Source organism: Leuciscus leuciscus (assembly GCF_965113295.1).
Source record: "Leuciscus leuciscus genome assembly, chromosome: 9".
NCBI classification, from domain to species: domain Eukaryota; kingdom Metazoa; phylum Chordata; class Actinopteri; order Cypriniformes; family Leuciscidae; genus Leuciscus; species Leuciscus leuciscus.
Window position 1 is genome coordinate 35,747,456 of NC_138733.1, and position 17,236 is coordinate 35,764,691.

The window sequence follows — 17,236 nt, forward strand, 5'->3', positions numbered from 1 at the left end:
TTCAAATTGATTTTGTGACTATGAATACAAGACTGACCTGAAGAATTCTCATAATACTCTACTCTACATAATACAATACACGGAGGCTTGGGCTCAACAGTCAAACTGTCAACTTGAGATTTATATCTATGGCGGAAGGAGGTAGATCAGCACAAAAGAGGGTTTCTAAAGACACTCTGTGGTTGTTTATTATTTATTTACACACTTGTGCTGTTGTATAAATGCAATATCACACTCGTAGCCGTGCGATACGGCTGTGAAGCAAACGTTCTTCACGACACAATCACAGTCATTCAGAAAATACTTAAGTTTTGGATCTATCCATCCATCCATCCATCTATAATTACAATTTTGGGGGTTGAATAATTTTGAATAATAAAACTTTACAGTCTCAGAATCACTCAAATGTGTATTAATAAACTTTCTATAATAATTTACTGATGCCTTCGTTGAATTGGTTTCATAAAATTTGGTTGAATAATTTTGATTGCAACTGTATAAATATTATAGTTTACATAAGATTTTTTGCATTATAAAAAATAGAGGGTTTTTTTGCATCTGGAGGACAATCTGCTTATTATTTGTCATGAAAAAAAAAATGTAAACCATCAAAAAATCTTAAAAAAACAAACAAACAGGTTTCATTTTCCATAAACAAAATACAGTTTCTTATGATTTTTTGAACTGATATATGAACTGAACATATTCTTATAAGGTTTTGTGAGATTGTGAGCATTGAAGGGATAGTCCACCCAAAAAATTTTATTATCTCATAATGCTAATAATTGGAACTTTTTTTAAATTATAAACCATCATTTCCATCTAAATGTCGAACACATTCACCAGAGGGTTTACGAGTTTTCACTTGACGTAACATAAATGTGTTGTGAAGCTAACCTGATAAGTGACAGCCCTCTGCACTTCCGCATCACTTCTTGTGCAAGCCTCACAATGAGCTTACGCTTACACTAAAGCCCCTTTCACACAGCGCTTTGAACCCGGCAAATTGCCGGCAAATTGCCAGAGCGCCTTCTGTGTGAACGCAAACTCGACCCGGGATTTAAGCCGGGATCGATGCCGGGTCGGGACCTAGTAACATTGCCGTGTTCAGTCCCGGAACGCGCGCTGTGTGAACAAAAGCCGTAACAATGCCGTGTCGTAGTGATGACGCTGAAGCCGGGCTCGTTCTCCAGCTGTGAAACGGTATGTAATGCGCAAGTTTATGATCGAATCAGAGAAACAAATGCACAGGCGTGGTTTCTCGAGAGAGAGATCGCAGCTCATAAGCAAACTTAAGACGCTGCTGAGATTACAAGTCACATCGATGTCACGTGTCTTTACGGCATTTTTACGGGTTGTGTGTGAACGCACTCTCTGATTCCGGAAAATCACTGGCAGTGTGAATGACCAAAATCAAACGAACCCGGGTCAAATCCCGGGTCACTTTATCCGTGTATTTTCCGGAATCTCTGTGTGAAAGGGGCTTAAGTCTATAATGGTTTATAGTCAAAAAGTCTAAAACATTAGTACCTATGATTTGGCTTCAGCAGACATTGATTCATCCACTAGGGTCTATGTCATGATGGCTGTATGTGCTTTTAGGAGCATGAACATTTGGGAACCCATTCACTTATATTATATGGACTCATAGAAATTGATTATTTTTCCAAAATTCTTCTTTTGTGTTCATCTGAAGCAAGAATATCATACATCTGGGATGCCGTGGTGGGATTTTCGTATGGACCATCCCTTTAAAGGACTATCATGTTTTTGACCGTCCTAAAAACATCAAAGCATTTAGCCCAAAGAGAAAATCACATCTGGAAAATGAATTCCACGCAGATCAACACGAATGCCTTTGAGCATCAACTGTCGACACGTGTGGAGGACGTTTCTGTCCATACGACTGGGCCTGTGGAGAAACCAATCTCACGCATTACCGCCAAAGCGTTAACAAGCCGTCTCTCGCCACACACCTGAGGCGACACTCTTTTAGGTCATCGTCCTAGCCTGACACGTGGTGACGGACAGCTCAGTTCGAGCACTGCCAGCTGAGTTCATTATTCACGTTTAATTGCACCAACTACTCTTGAGTCAGCCCTGGAAACCTGGACGGTTGCTGTGAAAAGCACTATAGTGATCAACACATTTATGATGTGAGGGTTTTTACATTGCTACAAAGCTATCAAACCACCGCTTGTTTAACAAAGCCACCTTCAGCGATAAATTTCAAAGGCTATTACTCTAGGACCAGAAGAAATGTTAATAGCTGGTCTGTGTACACAAGCAGACTCAGACCCTCTTTACACATGGCATCAATATCCGTCTCAGGTGATCTGATAACAAGTGCTTATAACAGAATAATAACAAGTGATAACAGTGTTTACACCACAGATGCTATTGTCGTCACATGCTTTACCTCCAAATGCACACTACCAGTCAAACGTTTTGGATCGGTAAGATTTTTAATGTTTTTAAAAGAAGCCTCTTCTGCTCAACAAGGCTGCATTTATTTGATAAAAAAAAAAAAAAAAATGTAATTCAAAATTTCAATTCAATTTAAAACAGCTGTTTGTTTGTTTTTTTAAATGTGAATATATATAGTAAAGTGTAATTTATTCCTGAGATCAAAGCTGAATTTTCAGCATCATTACTCCAGTCTTCAGTGTCACATGATTCTTCAGAAATCATTCTAATATGATGATTTGATGCTCAAAAAACATTTCTCATCATTATCAATGTTGAAAACAGTTATTTCCATTTTTATTTCATGATGCTATGATGAATAGAAAGTCCAAAAGAACAGCATTTATCCAAAATAGAATCTTTTGTAACATTAAACACTACCCTTCAAAAGTTTGGGGTCAGTAAACAATTTTTTTTTTTTTTTGGGGGGAAATAAATAAAATAAATTAATACTTTCATTCATCAAGGATAATTAAATTAAATTGATAATATAATTAAATTGATCAAAAGTTACAGTAAAGACATTTATAATGTTACAAAAGATTATATTTCAAATAAATGCTGTTCATTGAAATTTCTATTCATCAAAGAATCCTGCAAAAAAATGTACACACTGTTTTCAACATTGATAATAATAATGAATTTGTTTTGAGCATCAAAGCATCATATTGGAATGATTTCTGAAGGATCATGTGACACTGAAGACTGGAGTAATGATGCTGAAAATTCAGCTTTGATCACAGGAATAAATTACATTTTAAAATAAATTCAAATAGAAAACAGTTATTTTAAATTGTCATAATATTTAACAATTTTACTGGGGTTTTTTTTTGTTTGTTTGTTCCTTTGTTTGTTTTTTATCAAATAAATGCAGCCTTGGTGAGCAGAAGAGACTTATTTTAAAAAACATAAAAAATCTTACAAATCCAAAACTTTTGACTGGTAGTGTAGATTGAGAGATCCAATGAAGATGTATGAAGATGTACGAAATACCAGATGTACTGTAAACCGGGTAAGAAAGTAAATCAGAACACTTGCTTATTCTGCTTTGTGCTCAAGGTTACATCCAATTTCTATGGAAGCTTCCACCATGGAATAAAAATAAAAAGGAAATTATGCATTTTTCTCAAACATTGTGACTTTTTTTTTTTTCTTGCAATTGTGAGTTTATATCTCACAATTCGGACTTTTTTCTCAGAACTCCGAGTTTAAACCTTCCAAATGAAAACATAAATATATCCCTACCCCTAAACCTAACCCTACCCATAAGTTATCCCTAAAATCAGAGGGAAATGGTAGGTGAATAACTCATAACCCTGGCTGTAAACCTAAAACTTGACATAAACTGTAAACTTGTCCCTCAAATCTGATTGGTTGATTGGAATGTTGTTCCAGGACCATCAAGGATGTTGATCTAGGAACATGTTCTACTTGGTGAAATCACGTTCTCCGTGGCCATTTACACATGCTGTCAGTTTAAAAATCCATGTAGTGTGAACAAAGCCTTAGATAGCAAAAGCTCCAATGTTAACCACACTTCATACCAATAGTCAAAGTCTAGCTAAGTCAGACTAAACTGATTGTAACATTTCATAAGCATGTATTAATATCATGTTTGTATGGTGTCAGAAAGATGTGGTGTTGTAATTGCCCTGTTCTTACCTGCTGTCCCAAAACCGTATTTTTCTGTCATAATGGCTACTGATGATAAGGTACTCGGAGCACACAACATCACTACAGAAAGACAAAACCTCAATGGTTTGTATGCCTGTAAGCAGTACAGAGAGAATTATGAAATTAGTAACTGACATGTGGTAATATGTTGAGTAATTTATTGCAGACAGATGCGAAAAGTCTCAATGTTAATGCATGAGCGATTTGTTGCATATTTCTACATACAAGCTGCTCGCTGGAGGTCCCATATCTTGACGGTCCTGTCCGCACTGCCCGTGACCACCTGCCTCTGACTGTATTTAAATTTGGCTGCTGTCACTTTACGAGAATGACCCGTCAATGTAACCTACAACAACAGCAAAGTACTTGGTAATGAGAGGGTGAACAGAATCTCCATGACATATTCCAGCCCAAACTAAAATAAATAAATAAGAAATACATTTTTTATTGCATTGACAAAATGAAGACTATTTCTAGGAAGTTTATTTTGCATTTTTTTTCTCTTTTTTTTTTGTAATTTCATGACAATATTGTAATTAGAATTATTTATGAAGGATCATGTGACACTGAAGTAATTTAAGTAATTACAATTTATAATTTTTACAATTTTATCTGGACGCTAAGAAAATAGGAGCATTTTCTTAAAGGTTATGATGTTTCTCACTGCTCTATCAAGACTCCAGATGTTGTGTTTCTTAAAATTTGTGAAAATAAAAACATAACATTTTCATTTGTCCTCTTTATTGTCTCACTTTCTGTCTCGCTAGTACATTTTCAGACACAGTTTTTATGGGACATATGAGTCATTCCTGTTATGCAGTACCTTTTGAACTTTGTACATTATAAAAAATATTATTTAAGTAAACATTTCTATATAAGTGCATATCAGGCACCTTTAAAAAAAATGAACCTCTATGATCACATAATTGTTATATTTCCTTAAAAGAACGAATACGATTTCCACCTTTAAAAATTGTGAGATTAGGCTAATATTGTATACAATATATTAAGACATATATGGGCCATAAAAAGTGTAAGAATGACACACATCTAGACTGTTTGCCTCAAAAATCATGAGATAAGCTGATTCCTCCCCATACAACTCTCCCATGCACGCCTCACTGTCATGTAAAACACAAAGCAATCCGAGCAGGCACAGCAATACACATCTTTAAAATGGTTCATACTGGTCTGTCTCATCTGATGATGCTCTGGAGTAATTCAGAGAGACAGACTAACCCACGGGAGGTTTGGGTGGGTAAGAGGTGGGAAGCTCTGTTACCTTGGGAACGCTGTCCTCTAGCCTCCAAAATAGCGCTGACTTGTCATATGACGCAGCTAAAATCCGAGTGCCCTGATGGAAAAGCACAGTGACACATCCCACAATGCATTAGCGAAATAACCAACCACAGCATAATCAACTCAACAGCCTTACAGGAACAGTATCCTTATATTGCTGACAAAGATCCTTCGAGGGCTCTTATAGTCCTAACAGCACATTGGTACATGCTAATTAAAAATGACTCAAGAGAAGACATCGGGAATGCTCTTCAGATCATCTAAAGCAGAGGTTTTTATCTTAAGAGCCGCTGATTGGTTCTTCCAAGCCGGAAGCGAATCCGATCGATTTGTCTTTCCTTATTTATTCCCATCCCCATCTCAGTGTTACGTGCATTGAGAATTTTCTTGTGCCCTCCTCCTCCCCAGCACCACCTGTCTAGATCTGTTACAGGACTCTCCTCACTTCATGAGGTCCTAATCCCTGTCATTCTGAGCATGTTTCAGCAGTCAGCCTTCGCTCGTGCCAGAAGCAGCGTTGCCGAGACCTATCCTACCTACGCTCTAATCTAATAACAAAATGCTAATAAAATCTATCAAATATGATTCCCTTTCAATCGCTCTCATTCTGCTTTCTAAAGACTAATTTGAAAACTTTCAAATGAATTGTGATTTTTTTTTTCTATTAAAAGTCATTACATTAAGAAATCATAATCACGTCTGAATATGGAAAATAAAACATGTATTGTGTTTTCTTGTAGCTTCCTATGAAGTTTCAATAAAATGGGGTGCGTGGAGTGAATTCAATTAACAGTTGCACTACTTTTGTGCATGACATGGCAGAGCAAAAAGCTGCATCATATCACAAGCTTGCGATCAGGTTAAACCAGGGACTAATTTGTGTGGTCAGTACTTGCATAAAAAAAAGCATACTCCATTTCATAGAGCGCGCAAAACACAGGCGCTCGACATGCGCTCTAGAAAGTTTTATCTTTGTCAAGTGTCTACGCTATTTTTCTCCAGAAGTTAAGACTGAAAAATGTATTTGTATTCTTTTAAACTAAAGTTGCGGATATCTCATAAACCTTCTCACACAAGCGCTTGTCAATGTGGGTGTCTGTTGTTTTAGCAGTATTTTGTTGTTGTTCCTGTTCTGTCTCTTGAGTTCAGTAACAACAGCCCAGAGGCCAGTGTTGCCACCTTGTGGAACAACTGATTAGTGCAAAACAAATTCAATGCGCACGTGCGACCTACTGGTGATGAAACAAAATTGTGTGTGTGTGTGTTCATGTGTGTGTGTGTGTGTACTTGTACAACTATCTTTGTGAGGACAAGTTTGAGTTTTAGACCATTGGAGTGAGGATAAAGAGAGTAAAGTGAGGACATTTTGGCCGGTCCTCACTTTCTGAGACCCCTTTAAAGGCCTGTTTGAGGGTCAAGACTTGGTTTAGGGAGAAGGTTATAATTAGGTTAAGGGTCGGTTTAGGGTCAGGGTTCGGGTTAGGCACTTAGTTGTGATGGGTAAGCGGCTAGAGATTGCATTGTGTATGAATGTCCTCATAAAGATAGATGTACAAGTGTGTGTGTGTGTGTGTGTGTGTGTGTGTGTGTGTGCGTGTGTGTGCGTGTGTGTGTGTGTGTGCGCGCGCGCGCGCGCGTGTGTGTGTGTGTGTGTGTGTGTGTGTGTGTTCGTGTTCGTGTGTGTGTGTGTGTGTGTGTGTGTGTGTGTGTGTGTGTGTGTTTGTACCGTAGGGTCGAACTCAATGCTGGTGATGCCCTCATTACTTCCATCTAACGTCCCTCTGTTCTGAAGAGTACCTGTGTAAACAAAACACTGCACTATGTTACATCAAGCCTGGGAATATTCACTAAATCCTGTTGTGTGTCTATTGACTGCATAATAGAGCTCATCACATGAGATCATGGTTTATCTACACACAGGGATGCTTGCCCATGTAAAATGTGCTGACATGATGGTGGGGTGTTTGGGTGTTTGCCAGAGCTTTTCTCTGTGGTTTCTAAAGTGCTTGGAGTGGGTTTTATTGTGCTGCATTGTGACATTCTGGTCTCTGCAAAAAGCGATTTTCTTACTCATCATTTTAGTAATTTTTTTTTATTTCAAATATCTACAAATATAAAAAATAACCTTAATTCAAATGCAAAAAAATCTTAACCCATTGGCAGATATTTTTTCTTGTTTTAAGAACAAATCTCACTTAATTTTGATAACAAGACTTCTTATCTTGTAGTCTTGAGTTAATGAATGTTTAGATATTGTGCTGACACCTGCTGGTGGTCACAGGCAATCACATGTACTGACTAAATCATTTAGTATCACTTGACGTGATTCTTTATTATCTATCTGAACTCTATATGTCTATAGTATATATATGGCTAAAGCTGACAATGAAGCAGATCAGTTTTGTGATGTACCTGCTTCAATGTCCCACAGTTTGATGACTCTGTCAGTCCCTCCTGTAGCCAACAGGTTTGAACTGGTACTGAACCGCACAGCGTTGATTCCCAGCTCATGAGCATCCTGAAACCACAAAACATACATTCATTTCTAATTCTTTACATCCACATGTATGTATTAGACAATGCATGTATGTATTATACATTTACATGTATTAGACATTTTTTAATACAGAGGAACATTGCATTTAGGTATACATTTAATCAGGTCATGCATTGAGTGTTATAATCGTTTAAACATCCCTAGCAAATTCCCCAAAACTGCCTAGCAACCAAGCAACCACCCAGAATCCCCTATCCTGTAATGCAGTCGAACCCATGACCTTGGCGTTGAGAGCACTATATTCTACTTTTTGAGCTGGCAGAACACTTTTATGCCGCTTACTTTAATTACAATTTAAAAGAACTGTTTTCTATTTCAATTCATTTTAAATGTAATTTATTCTTGTGATCAAAGCAGTATTTTCCGCATATCAGCAAATCAGCATATTAGAAGATGATTTCTGAAGGATCATGTGACACTGAAGACTAGAGATTAATTATGCTGAAAATTCACCTTTGACATCACAGGAATAATTCAATAAATATATTTTTTAAATATTCGAATATCATATTTCATAATATTACAGTTTTTTCTGTATTTTTGATCAAATAAATGCAGCCTTCGTGAGCATAAGAGTCTTCTTTCAAAAACGTTAAAATTCCCAAAAAATGCTAAACGTTTGAGCGGTAAGCCTGAGTACCCCTGCTCACAGCTTTCAGCCGGGACAGACAAATTATTGGATGAAAAATGAGTGAAAACGCTCATGCATCGTGTCAGACCTGCTGTCAGAAGCTTTAGGAAAATGATTACAGTATGCAGATAACATGGTGTTTACAGGGCACCTCAAGGTATAATCTTGTTAAAAAAAAACATGGTACAAGTCCAAATACCAAGGTACAACAATGGTACTTTTTGTTTTAGGTATGCATCCCCACGTGTCTGATTTGAAGGAACTTCACTACCTTACCACAGCACAAATAATAACAATAGCTGTCATGCTCAATGTTATTTCCGTACAGTCGCTTATGTGAAACTGAAGAAGGGGAAGAAACTTTGCTAAGGTGTGTAAATGATAACAACAAGCAGTGTATAACTTTACACTCAAGGGGAAATTAAAACAGCGGGCGTTAAGCACTGCAACATTTTGCCATCAAGAAGAAATTTCTTGAAGAAAAAAAAATGATGAAATGACAGGAAATAGTATTTAAATTCTGACGTGCCAACAACCAAAAGATCAACAGGAAATGCAAATGAGTAATTGTGACACATGTCCATTTAAGGAAGTGGAAACTCCTCTCCATGCCACAACTAGGGCTGGTTCCTGCTGTCAGCCATTCAAATGAAAATGGGTGTCTGCACATGACAGAGCTGCAGTGTCCTACAGAAAGACACTGTTTCACAGCGACACACAGACGCTTTGTTCCACAGCCTCATCATCCACAGACCACCAGCTACCACTATGTGCTCGTAATATTGCGTCCCTTACATGCTATGACCCCTTTAAGAACCACAAGATTAACATTATTGTCCATTTAAATATCATCACTCCATCCACTAGTCCATCGACACAACTGTTTCCTTATCAGTTTACAAGGTTATATAGGTTCCCACTAGTTTTATAGCCCAAAAGGACCATTATATCAACATGTAATATAACAGCACAAAGTATGTGAGAAACATGTTTTGTTGTTGATCATGTTGTAGATAGTAACACGCACCAGTGTATAAATTGCCTTGGTTGGGACTCTGGCAACCAGACAGACTCCTAATGGGATAAAGAGATCTTCCTCTGACCTGCAGACTGATTTACCTCTGATCTTCCTCCTGGACACACAAACAACAGAAAAACCATCAATAATACTGATAAATAGTACATCTTATATATATATATAACACTTGTCTGGCCAAAACATTCATTTGGAGTTCGTTTCGGGAGTTCGAAAAGCTGGTAAGCACCTCTGAACTATCATTGGTCCGTGGCGATTATGTAATAGGTAATAGGCTCAGAGGCCCCGCCTTCTTTAAGGTGGAAATCTTCATTTCTCTGTTCAGTCTGTCGAGGTCAGATGCGAGCAAAAACATGAACACTAGAGAGACGCTTTATGGGAGAACCTGAAAAACAGTTTGTGCATGTTTAATACTCTTAAACTGTATAAAGTTGTGTCGGGAGTCTTTCGATAACTCAAACTTTTTTTTTACCCCTAAGCGAAGAACGAAAAAGAACTTCGCCTAGTGTATTTAATGACCTTAAAGTTGAGGTCACATTAGTGAAAATTTCACAGGCAAAAAAAAAAGTAACTTAAATCTTTGTGGGGAAATCCTATGGAATTCTATTGAAATGATTAGATTTCGACTGCGAAATAAGTTAGATTTTTTTAATAAGTAATATACACTTTTTAGCTTAGCAGTATCCAGGTCCAGATAGATCTGAAGACTTTTTTGTCCTATTTTGAGGATTCTGTATTATATTTCCATATGGTACCGAGAATACTACAATGTTATTGGCAGTTAAAAGCTTCAAGTTAATTTAGCTATAAAAAAAAACAGTCCATTATATTGCTTGATATACTGGTGTTTGTTATCATATTTTAATGTATTAACATAATCATAAACACAGTAGTTTATAACGCAAACAGTTTTACCATTTACTGCACTTTGTTATTCTCCTAGTTATTTACATGCTAATGAACCCGAAGTCTTGCATATTCACAGAAAATAACGTTTTGTGTTGCAAAATAAGGTGGATGGTAACATAATGATTTAATAGTAACTAATGCTGCCTTCACGTGTTATCGGAATCATCTTATGCCAGTCAGAAATTGGACACTGTTGCCCTCTCAAGTCGTATTTACAACTGGGAAACTTGGAGATAATTGTGATACCCAAGTTCCAGAGTTGGGCGGGCCATAAACATGGAAGAGTATTCGTTTTTTTCACAAAACGAAATCGCCTTGTCTTGTCGTTAAAGTAGTGCATATTTACATATATGAATAATCATTTGAAGCATATTATGTGTTTTATACACAGCAAAAATACCTCTATTTGACCCAAATTCCAGAATTGTTAGCAAACTTGAAGGACGACTTCAGAAGTGGGAAGTAGGATATTTCCGATAGCATGTGAAGGCAGCATAATTACTGCAAAGCATAATAACGTTTCTCATAAAGCAACGTACAGTAGTAATAATAATGGATGTGACACTCTGTCAAATTCAAATTAAATATTATTGTATTTATTCAATTTTAAATATTTCAGATTGGTTTTATCATATCACCGTAAAGTTGCCAAGAGATGTGATCACATGGTGCCTATGATCAAGACGTATGAACTAGTTTAAGAAGTTTATTCAAATCATATTTATATATTTACCATATTTTAAGTTCACGTTAACTTTCCAAGCATTTATTTTTTGTGTGCTTTTTATGCTACGCATAATTAAACAATTTTTTAAAAATCATATTCAACTTTGGAATTACCTTTTGGCTAAATTTTGTTTTATGTTTATTGTGAATTGTTCTGATCTGCATATATATATATATATATTTAGTATTTATCTCTGTGTTCTAGGTGTATATGGTTCTGTGTATTTGTCTGAAGCCTTTTGTTGTTACACTAACTTGCTTAGTTTGTCTTCTGACTAATGAAATGCGTTACTTTTAAACGTAACATTCCCCAACACTCCCAACTTATGCTATACAGCGATACATCAGCGCTTTAAGGGCTTTTACTAAAAACTTACTCGAAGAGTCCTTTGATGGAGCTGAAGATGCGCGGGGACGTAGCTGAAGCAGACCTGAGGAAAAATGTCAAATTCTGTACAATCTGAACAATTTGAAGAACTCTGAGATGGAAGATCGAGAAATCAGTGTAATAATTATGCATAAATGCCACTACTGTTTACCTGAAAAGGGGTCCATGGGATCTCTTGACTCTCTCTGCAGTTTCACATTTGGGGGATGATGGTTCGGAGGGTGACACATTTCCAGACTCTCTGACAGGCGAAAGCAAAACCATTAATGAAAACTCTCGGAAATAAAAACAAACAATTCATGATGATCCATATGTCAACTTTATAATGTGCTGATTAAAGGAATAGTTCATCTAAAAATCACTTACTCACCCTCATGTCATTCCAAACCAACATAACTTTCTTTCTTTTGTGAAACACAAATACATGAATGACAATGCATTCTTTAACATTTCTCCTGTTTCGTGCTTAACAGAAGAAAAAAGGTATAAGGGTTTTGGATCGACATGAAGTCAGATTTACGCTGCAGTGTCACTTTATACAGTTGTTACTTACTCGTTAATATTCACGTTCTTACTGGCAGCCATCTGAAGCTCTTTGTGAATACTGGCTTCTCTGGCTCTAAGAAAGAAGAGGAAATGTGATCAAGAAGGATGTGGTGTTTATGGAATGAGCAAAATTTGCTCTCAAGATTTAGGAAAAAGGAACATACAAATGACCTTCCAGCAGTAAAGCACAGCAGCTGAGAGAATGTGCTCGGTGGACTTTGAAATATGGCCTTTGTTTAACAAAACACCAATTCATTAACTACATTAACCATCTTCCAAGCCATTGATTTTCAGCAAATAATGTTTCTGCTGTTGTATGGCACGGCCTTGGTGTCGCTTACTCCTTGCTGACAGATGTTGCGTACAGTACAATGACCTCAGAACTTGACACTTTTCAGAATGTAGTACGTTTAGCTCCCAGCCTCCCACATTGTAACAAAGGCCTGGTATCGCAGACAAGGCTGTTAAATTAGGACCTTTATGTAGCTTTTATAAATGTGCCTTAGAAAAAAAAACATTATTGGTTTGCATTTTGAGAAAAAACAATGGCATAGACATATTTTAAGACATTTCAGTGCAAGTTGCTTTCAGTTAAGACAGCTCAAACATGCATTTTAGTCTGGGACTAGACTTAAGCCTCGTCTGTAAAACTGGGAGCTGAAGTCTCAATCTTATGCTATTTTGGATTTAACATTTCATGTAGTGTGAGTGTAAAAGTTGTAAAAGTTGCAAAAGATCAAAGTGCACAATAAATGGAGTTATTGAGTTGTTAGAAGGCGCTGAGGACTCTGGAATTGATATGGTAAAATTGGCACAACTGTCACTGTTATCACTGTGTGTCCAATCCCTGAGGAAGATCCGGAACTAAAATTCAGATATGGTAATGACTTGGCCATCTGACCAATCGGAGCAGAGTAGACCAATCACAATAGACTGGGCCATCTGACCAATCAGAGCAGAGTAAACCAATCACAACAGACTGGGCATCAGACCAATCAGAGCAGAGTAGACCAATCACAACAGACTGGGCCATCTGACCAATCAGAGCAGAGTAGACCAATCACAACAGACTGGGTCATCTGACCAATCAGAGCAGAGTAGACCAATCACAACAGACTGGGTCATCTGACCAATCAGAGCAGAGTAAACCAATCACAACAGACTGGGCATCAGACCAATCAGAGCAGAGTAGACCAATCACAACAGACTGGTCCATCTGACCAATCAGAGCAGAGTAGACCAATCACAACAGACTGGGTCATCTGACCAATCAGAGCAGAGTAGACCAATCACAACAGACTGGGCCATCTGACCAATCAGAGTAGATCAATCACAACAGACTGATCCATCTGACCAATCAGAGCAGAGTAGACCAATCACAACAAACCAATCAGAGCATTCCAAACCTGTATGAGTGACTTTCTTGTGCAAACACAAAAGCAGATATTTTAAATCATTTTTGCCCATTCAATAAATGATCTAGACCACATTGGCTTTCATTGAAAGGACAAAAAAAAGCAGTAAGAAATTTTTCAACAATATCTGTTCCACAGAAGAAAGTAAGTCATACAGGTTTGATGATGAAAGAATTTTCGTTTCAGGAATGAACAATCCCTTTAAATCCATTCTGCAGAATTAATGCACAGTGGCTTGAATAAAAAGATTAGAGATTTTGTTTGAGAGTGCATTTTTTGCTTTTCTCTTTGGTGACTCTTATGGCGCAGTAATCACATTTATCACCTTTAAGAGATTATTACTATGTATAATTCTTGTGTGTAACCCTTTAACATGCGCCCCATCCCCCCTCTGACCTCACTCTCTTCTCATTACGATGGTTCATGCGGACGGCAGCCTGCTGTTTCAGTTGGATCATGTTCTCCAGGATCTCGGAGCTGTGGAGTTTCTCTTGTCGGTACGTCCTCTCCGTGTTCTGGTGCTGCTCCAGCAGAGAGTCATAGTTTTGTTTCAGGAGTCGGTTTCCAGTCTGCACCTCAGCCACGCGTTCCTGAAGCACCCTGTGCTCTGAGGCCAGAAGACTGAGATGCTTTTGGACCTCATACAGCCTTATTTAAAAAAACACACACACAAAAAAAATGACTATAGATATGCTACATGTATGATAAAGTGGTTCCACTTTCCAATACTTCAGGAATTTGATTAGATATACTGTGTATCGCAGAATGTTCAGTGTCTTTTTCTGTACGGTAACTTCCACCTGAAGCCATATGTTAGCTTTGTGATAAAAATGTAGGAAAATTATTCACTGATAATCACTGAAGAGTCAACAGCTTGAGGATGAATAAATGGCCCTTTCTATGTAGAGGATATAACATATGGTTTAAACCACTCTTTAAAAAAAAGAAAAGAAAAAAAAACAAATATTTGTTATTTTTTTCAACCAAGTGTCAAAGACACAATGGGAGGTCAAACTAAATAGCAAATTAAGTTTTTTTTTCATTATACACACATTTTATATATACTGTATATATAATTTTTTTAAAGTTTGGAAATTTCTATTTTTAATAAAAGCTGTTCTTTTTAACTTTTATTCATCAATGAATCCTGGAAAAAAAATGTAAGCAGCACAACTGTTTCCAACATTGATAATAAATCAGCATGCTAAAGACTGGAGAAATGATGCTGAAAATTCAGCTTTGCATCTCAGATATAAATTATATTTCATTAGTATATTAACATAGACAAACATACAATTTTACATTTTAAATTGTAATAATATTTCACAATATTACTGTTTTTTTCTGTATTTTGATCAAGCAGAAGAGACTTCTTTCAAAAACATTAAAAATAGTAATGTTTCCAAACTTCTGACCGGTACTGTGTGTATATATAATGCAATTTTAAAGGGATACTCCACTTTTTTGGGAAATAGGCTCATTTTACAACTCCCCCAGAGTTAAACAGTTGAGTCTTACCGTTTTCGAATCCATTCAGCCGATCTCCAGGTCTGGCGGTACCACTTTTAGCATAGCTTAGCATAGATCATTGAATCGGACAGGACCATTAGCATCTCTAATGTCAATCAAGAAACTTTGCTGCCGTACCATGAGTCCAGCAGGCGTAATGATATGACGCAGCGCCTGAAAATAGGTCTAATAGGTTAGACAAACTTAGTCCCGGTCACGTTGGAAGTTATCGAGCTGGGGACTATTTTCAGGCGCTGCGTCATATCATTACGCCTGCTGGAGATCAGCTGAATGGATTCGAAAACGGTAAGACTCAACTGTTTAACTCTGGGGGAGTTGTAAAATGAGCCTATTTCCAAAAAAAGTGGAGTATCCCTTTAAATAAACCTATAGACCAGTAGTGGCAAGCAGGGTTGAGACTTGTAGTCTAAATGTTGATTTGTAGTTATTTCATAACATAATAGCACATTAAGTTCATTTAATCAAATAAAAATATTTGTTTAATATATTTGTTTGTCATATTACAAAAGCATAGGTAACAGGGATAAATGGTTTGAAAATGTGACAATTGTGTGTGTTTTTTAATACTACAATCAGCTTTATATAATTATGTCAATACTGACACAGTCATAAATGTGGGTCACGCATTTGATGTGCTTTATTGTATGTTAATTTCATCTTAAATCAATCAGATCTAATCATTTTTAGATGTGCCTCTAACCCTTTAAAGTCAAAATTGTGCCCTATTTGTGGAAAGTGACAAATGTAAAGAGTGGTGAGATGAGAATGATGCACATTTTTGTGTGTTTTTGAGGTATAAAAGAATAAGGAGGTTTACTTGGTGTGTTGTTCATCCAGTGTCACTTCCTTCATCTGGAGTCGCTGCTGCAGTTCCACCACTTGGTATGCGAGCTGCGAGAACAAAAACAATGGGAAAGCCAAAAAACATATTTCAGAGGGGGAAAAAAAGCCATGAAGGGAATCTCAGACAGTGTAGCTGCCCACTTCATTACTACATTAACACACGTTTAAAGGAGTTTTCTATAGCTACAATAGCTAGATACAGGGGAGAGGACTTGTGTGTCGATAAAGCAAAGATATGAAGCAGGTTTTATCACATGCTTTCGCAAAAATGTTGCCGCTGATCTTAGGACAGTGTAAGAACTGGTTCTGCTCGATTCTCTGACTAACTGTGATCAATTCTAGTGAAAAGTAATGTTCACATTTACATTAGACTAATACGCTTTGACTATGAATATGCTTTGACTACACGCTTTGCTTTTACGAGGAACTTTGGCTTGCTTGTAGTAGGTTTGATGGTTTGACTGTCTGCTAACAGGAAGAGATAACAGCAGGCAAACTTGTAAACCTGTTTGGTGAAACAGGTCACAACATGTGCCATAACATTCAGTTTGGTCTATAAAGTAATCCAAACATCAATCTGCTTTCTTATGAGAGAGGCTGATTGTGTTTTTCCCACACATACTGTACTGTCCCATCATCTCGTACCTCACCGGTGGTCGTCTTTAGAGACGTCAGGGAGTCTTCAGATGAGGGGACCGCTGAGGGCCTGCAGGGGCCGGAAAACAGCATTTAGAAATCAAGAGCAGGAACAGACTGGTCATGGTTGACACTGATATAGTGTTATTTATATGATTCTCCAATGTACTGCAAAGCATTCATGTTGTCATGTGGGTAAAGCATGGTTACATATTGCAGATTCTGGAATTCTGCATCTCAAAAAGACATAATGGGGGGAAAAAATACAGGAAATCCATGATTTCACACATGGATGTGACGATCAAGATTTTTTCCTGTAGTCTAAACATGTGCGTCATGTGGTAACATCTAAATTCACTAGTTTTATTCGTGTCAAAAGTATTATTTAATATGACTGCATCAAAGGTTACTCCGACGAATGTCATTTTCTAGGGTCAGTCACTTTTTACAGTGTAGCATATTATGACTCAGAGTAAAGGTTACCTTGACCCTGATCCCAGAATGCCTTTGGTTATGAAGGCTCTTTGCTTGGACTTCTCCAGCAAACTGTGATCTACAAGAAGAACAAAAAGACAAACTA

The 17,236-nt window shown here is 37.2% G+C and overlaps 1 protein-coding gene across 2 annotated transcripts in view; it reads right to left on the minus strand.

The window, feature by feature from the left end:
• The window catches only part of atg16l2 (ATG16 autophagy related 16-like 2), a 36,078-nt gene that overhangs the window by 17,793 nt on the left and 1,049 nt on the right, over positions 1-17,236 (minus strand). The window contains exons 2-14 of one of the 2 annotated variants that reach the window (XM_082180647.1): positions 17,140-17,209; positions 16,666-16,726; positions 15,995-16,068; positions 14,044-14,295; positions 12,240-12,305; positions 11,838-11,927; positions 11,676-11,729; positions 9,655-9,760; positions 7,852-7,957; positions 7,166-7,236; positions 5,423-5,494; positions 4,366-4,486; positions 4,129-4,234 (exon numbers count right to left, since the gene is read on the minus strand). In XM_082180647.1, the coding sequence (XP_082036773.1) occupies positions 4,129-4,234; positions 4,366-4,486; positions 5,423-5,494; positions 7,166-7,236; positions 7,852-7,957; positions 9,655-9,760; positions 11,676-11,729; positions 11,838-11,927; positions 12,240-12,305; positions 14,044-14,295; positions 15,995-16,068; positions 16,666-16,726; positions 17,140-17,209 (1,249 nt within the window). The remainder of the gene's footprint in view (positions 1-4,128; positions 4,235-4,365; positions 4,487-5,422; positions 5,495-7,165; positions 7,237-7,851; positions 7,958-9,654; positions 9,761-11,675; positions 11,730-11,837; positions 11,928-12,239; positions 12,306-14,043; positions 14,296-15,994; positions 16,069-16,665; positions 16,727-17,139; positions 17,210-17,236) is intronic. The other variant, XM_082180648.1, reaches the window with a different exon arrangement.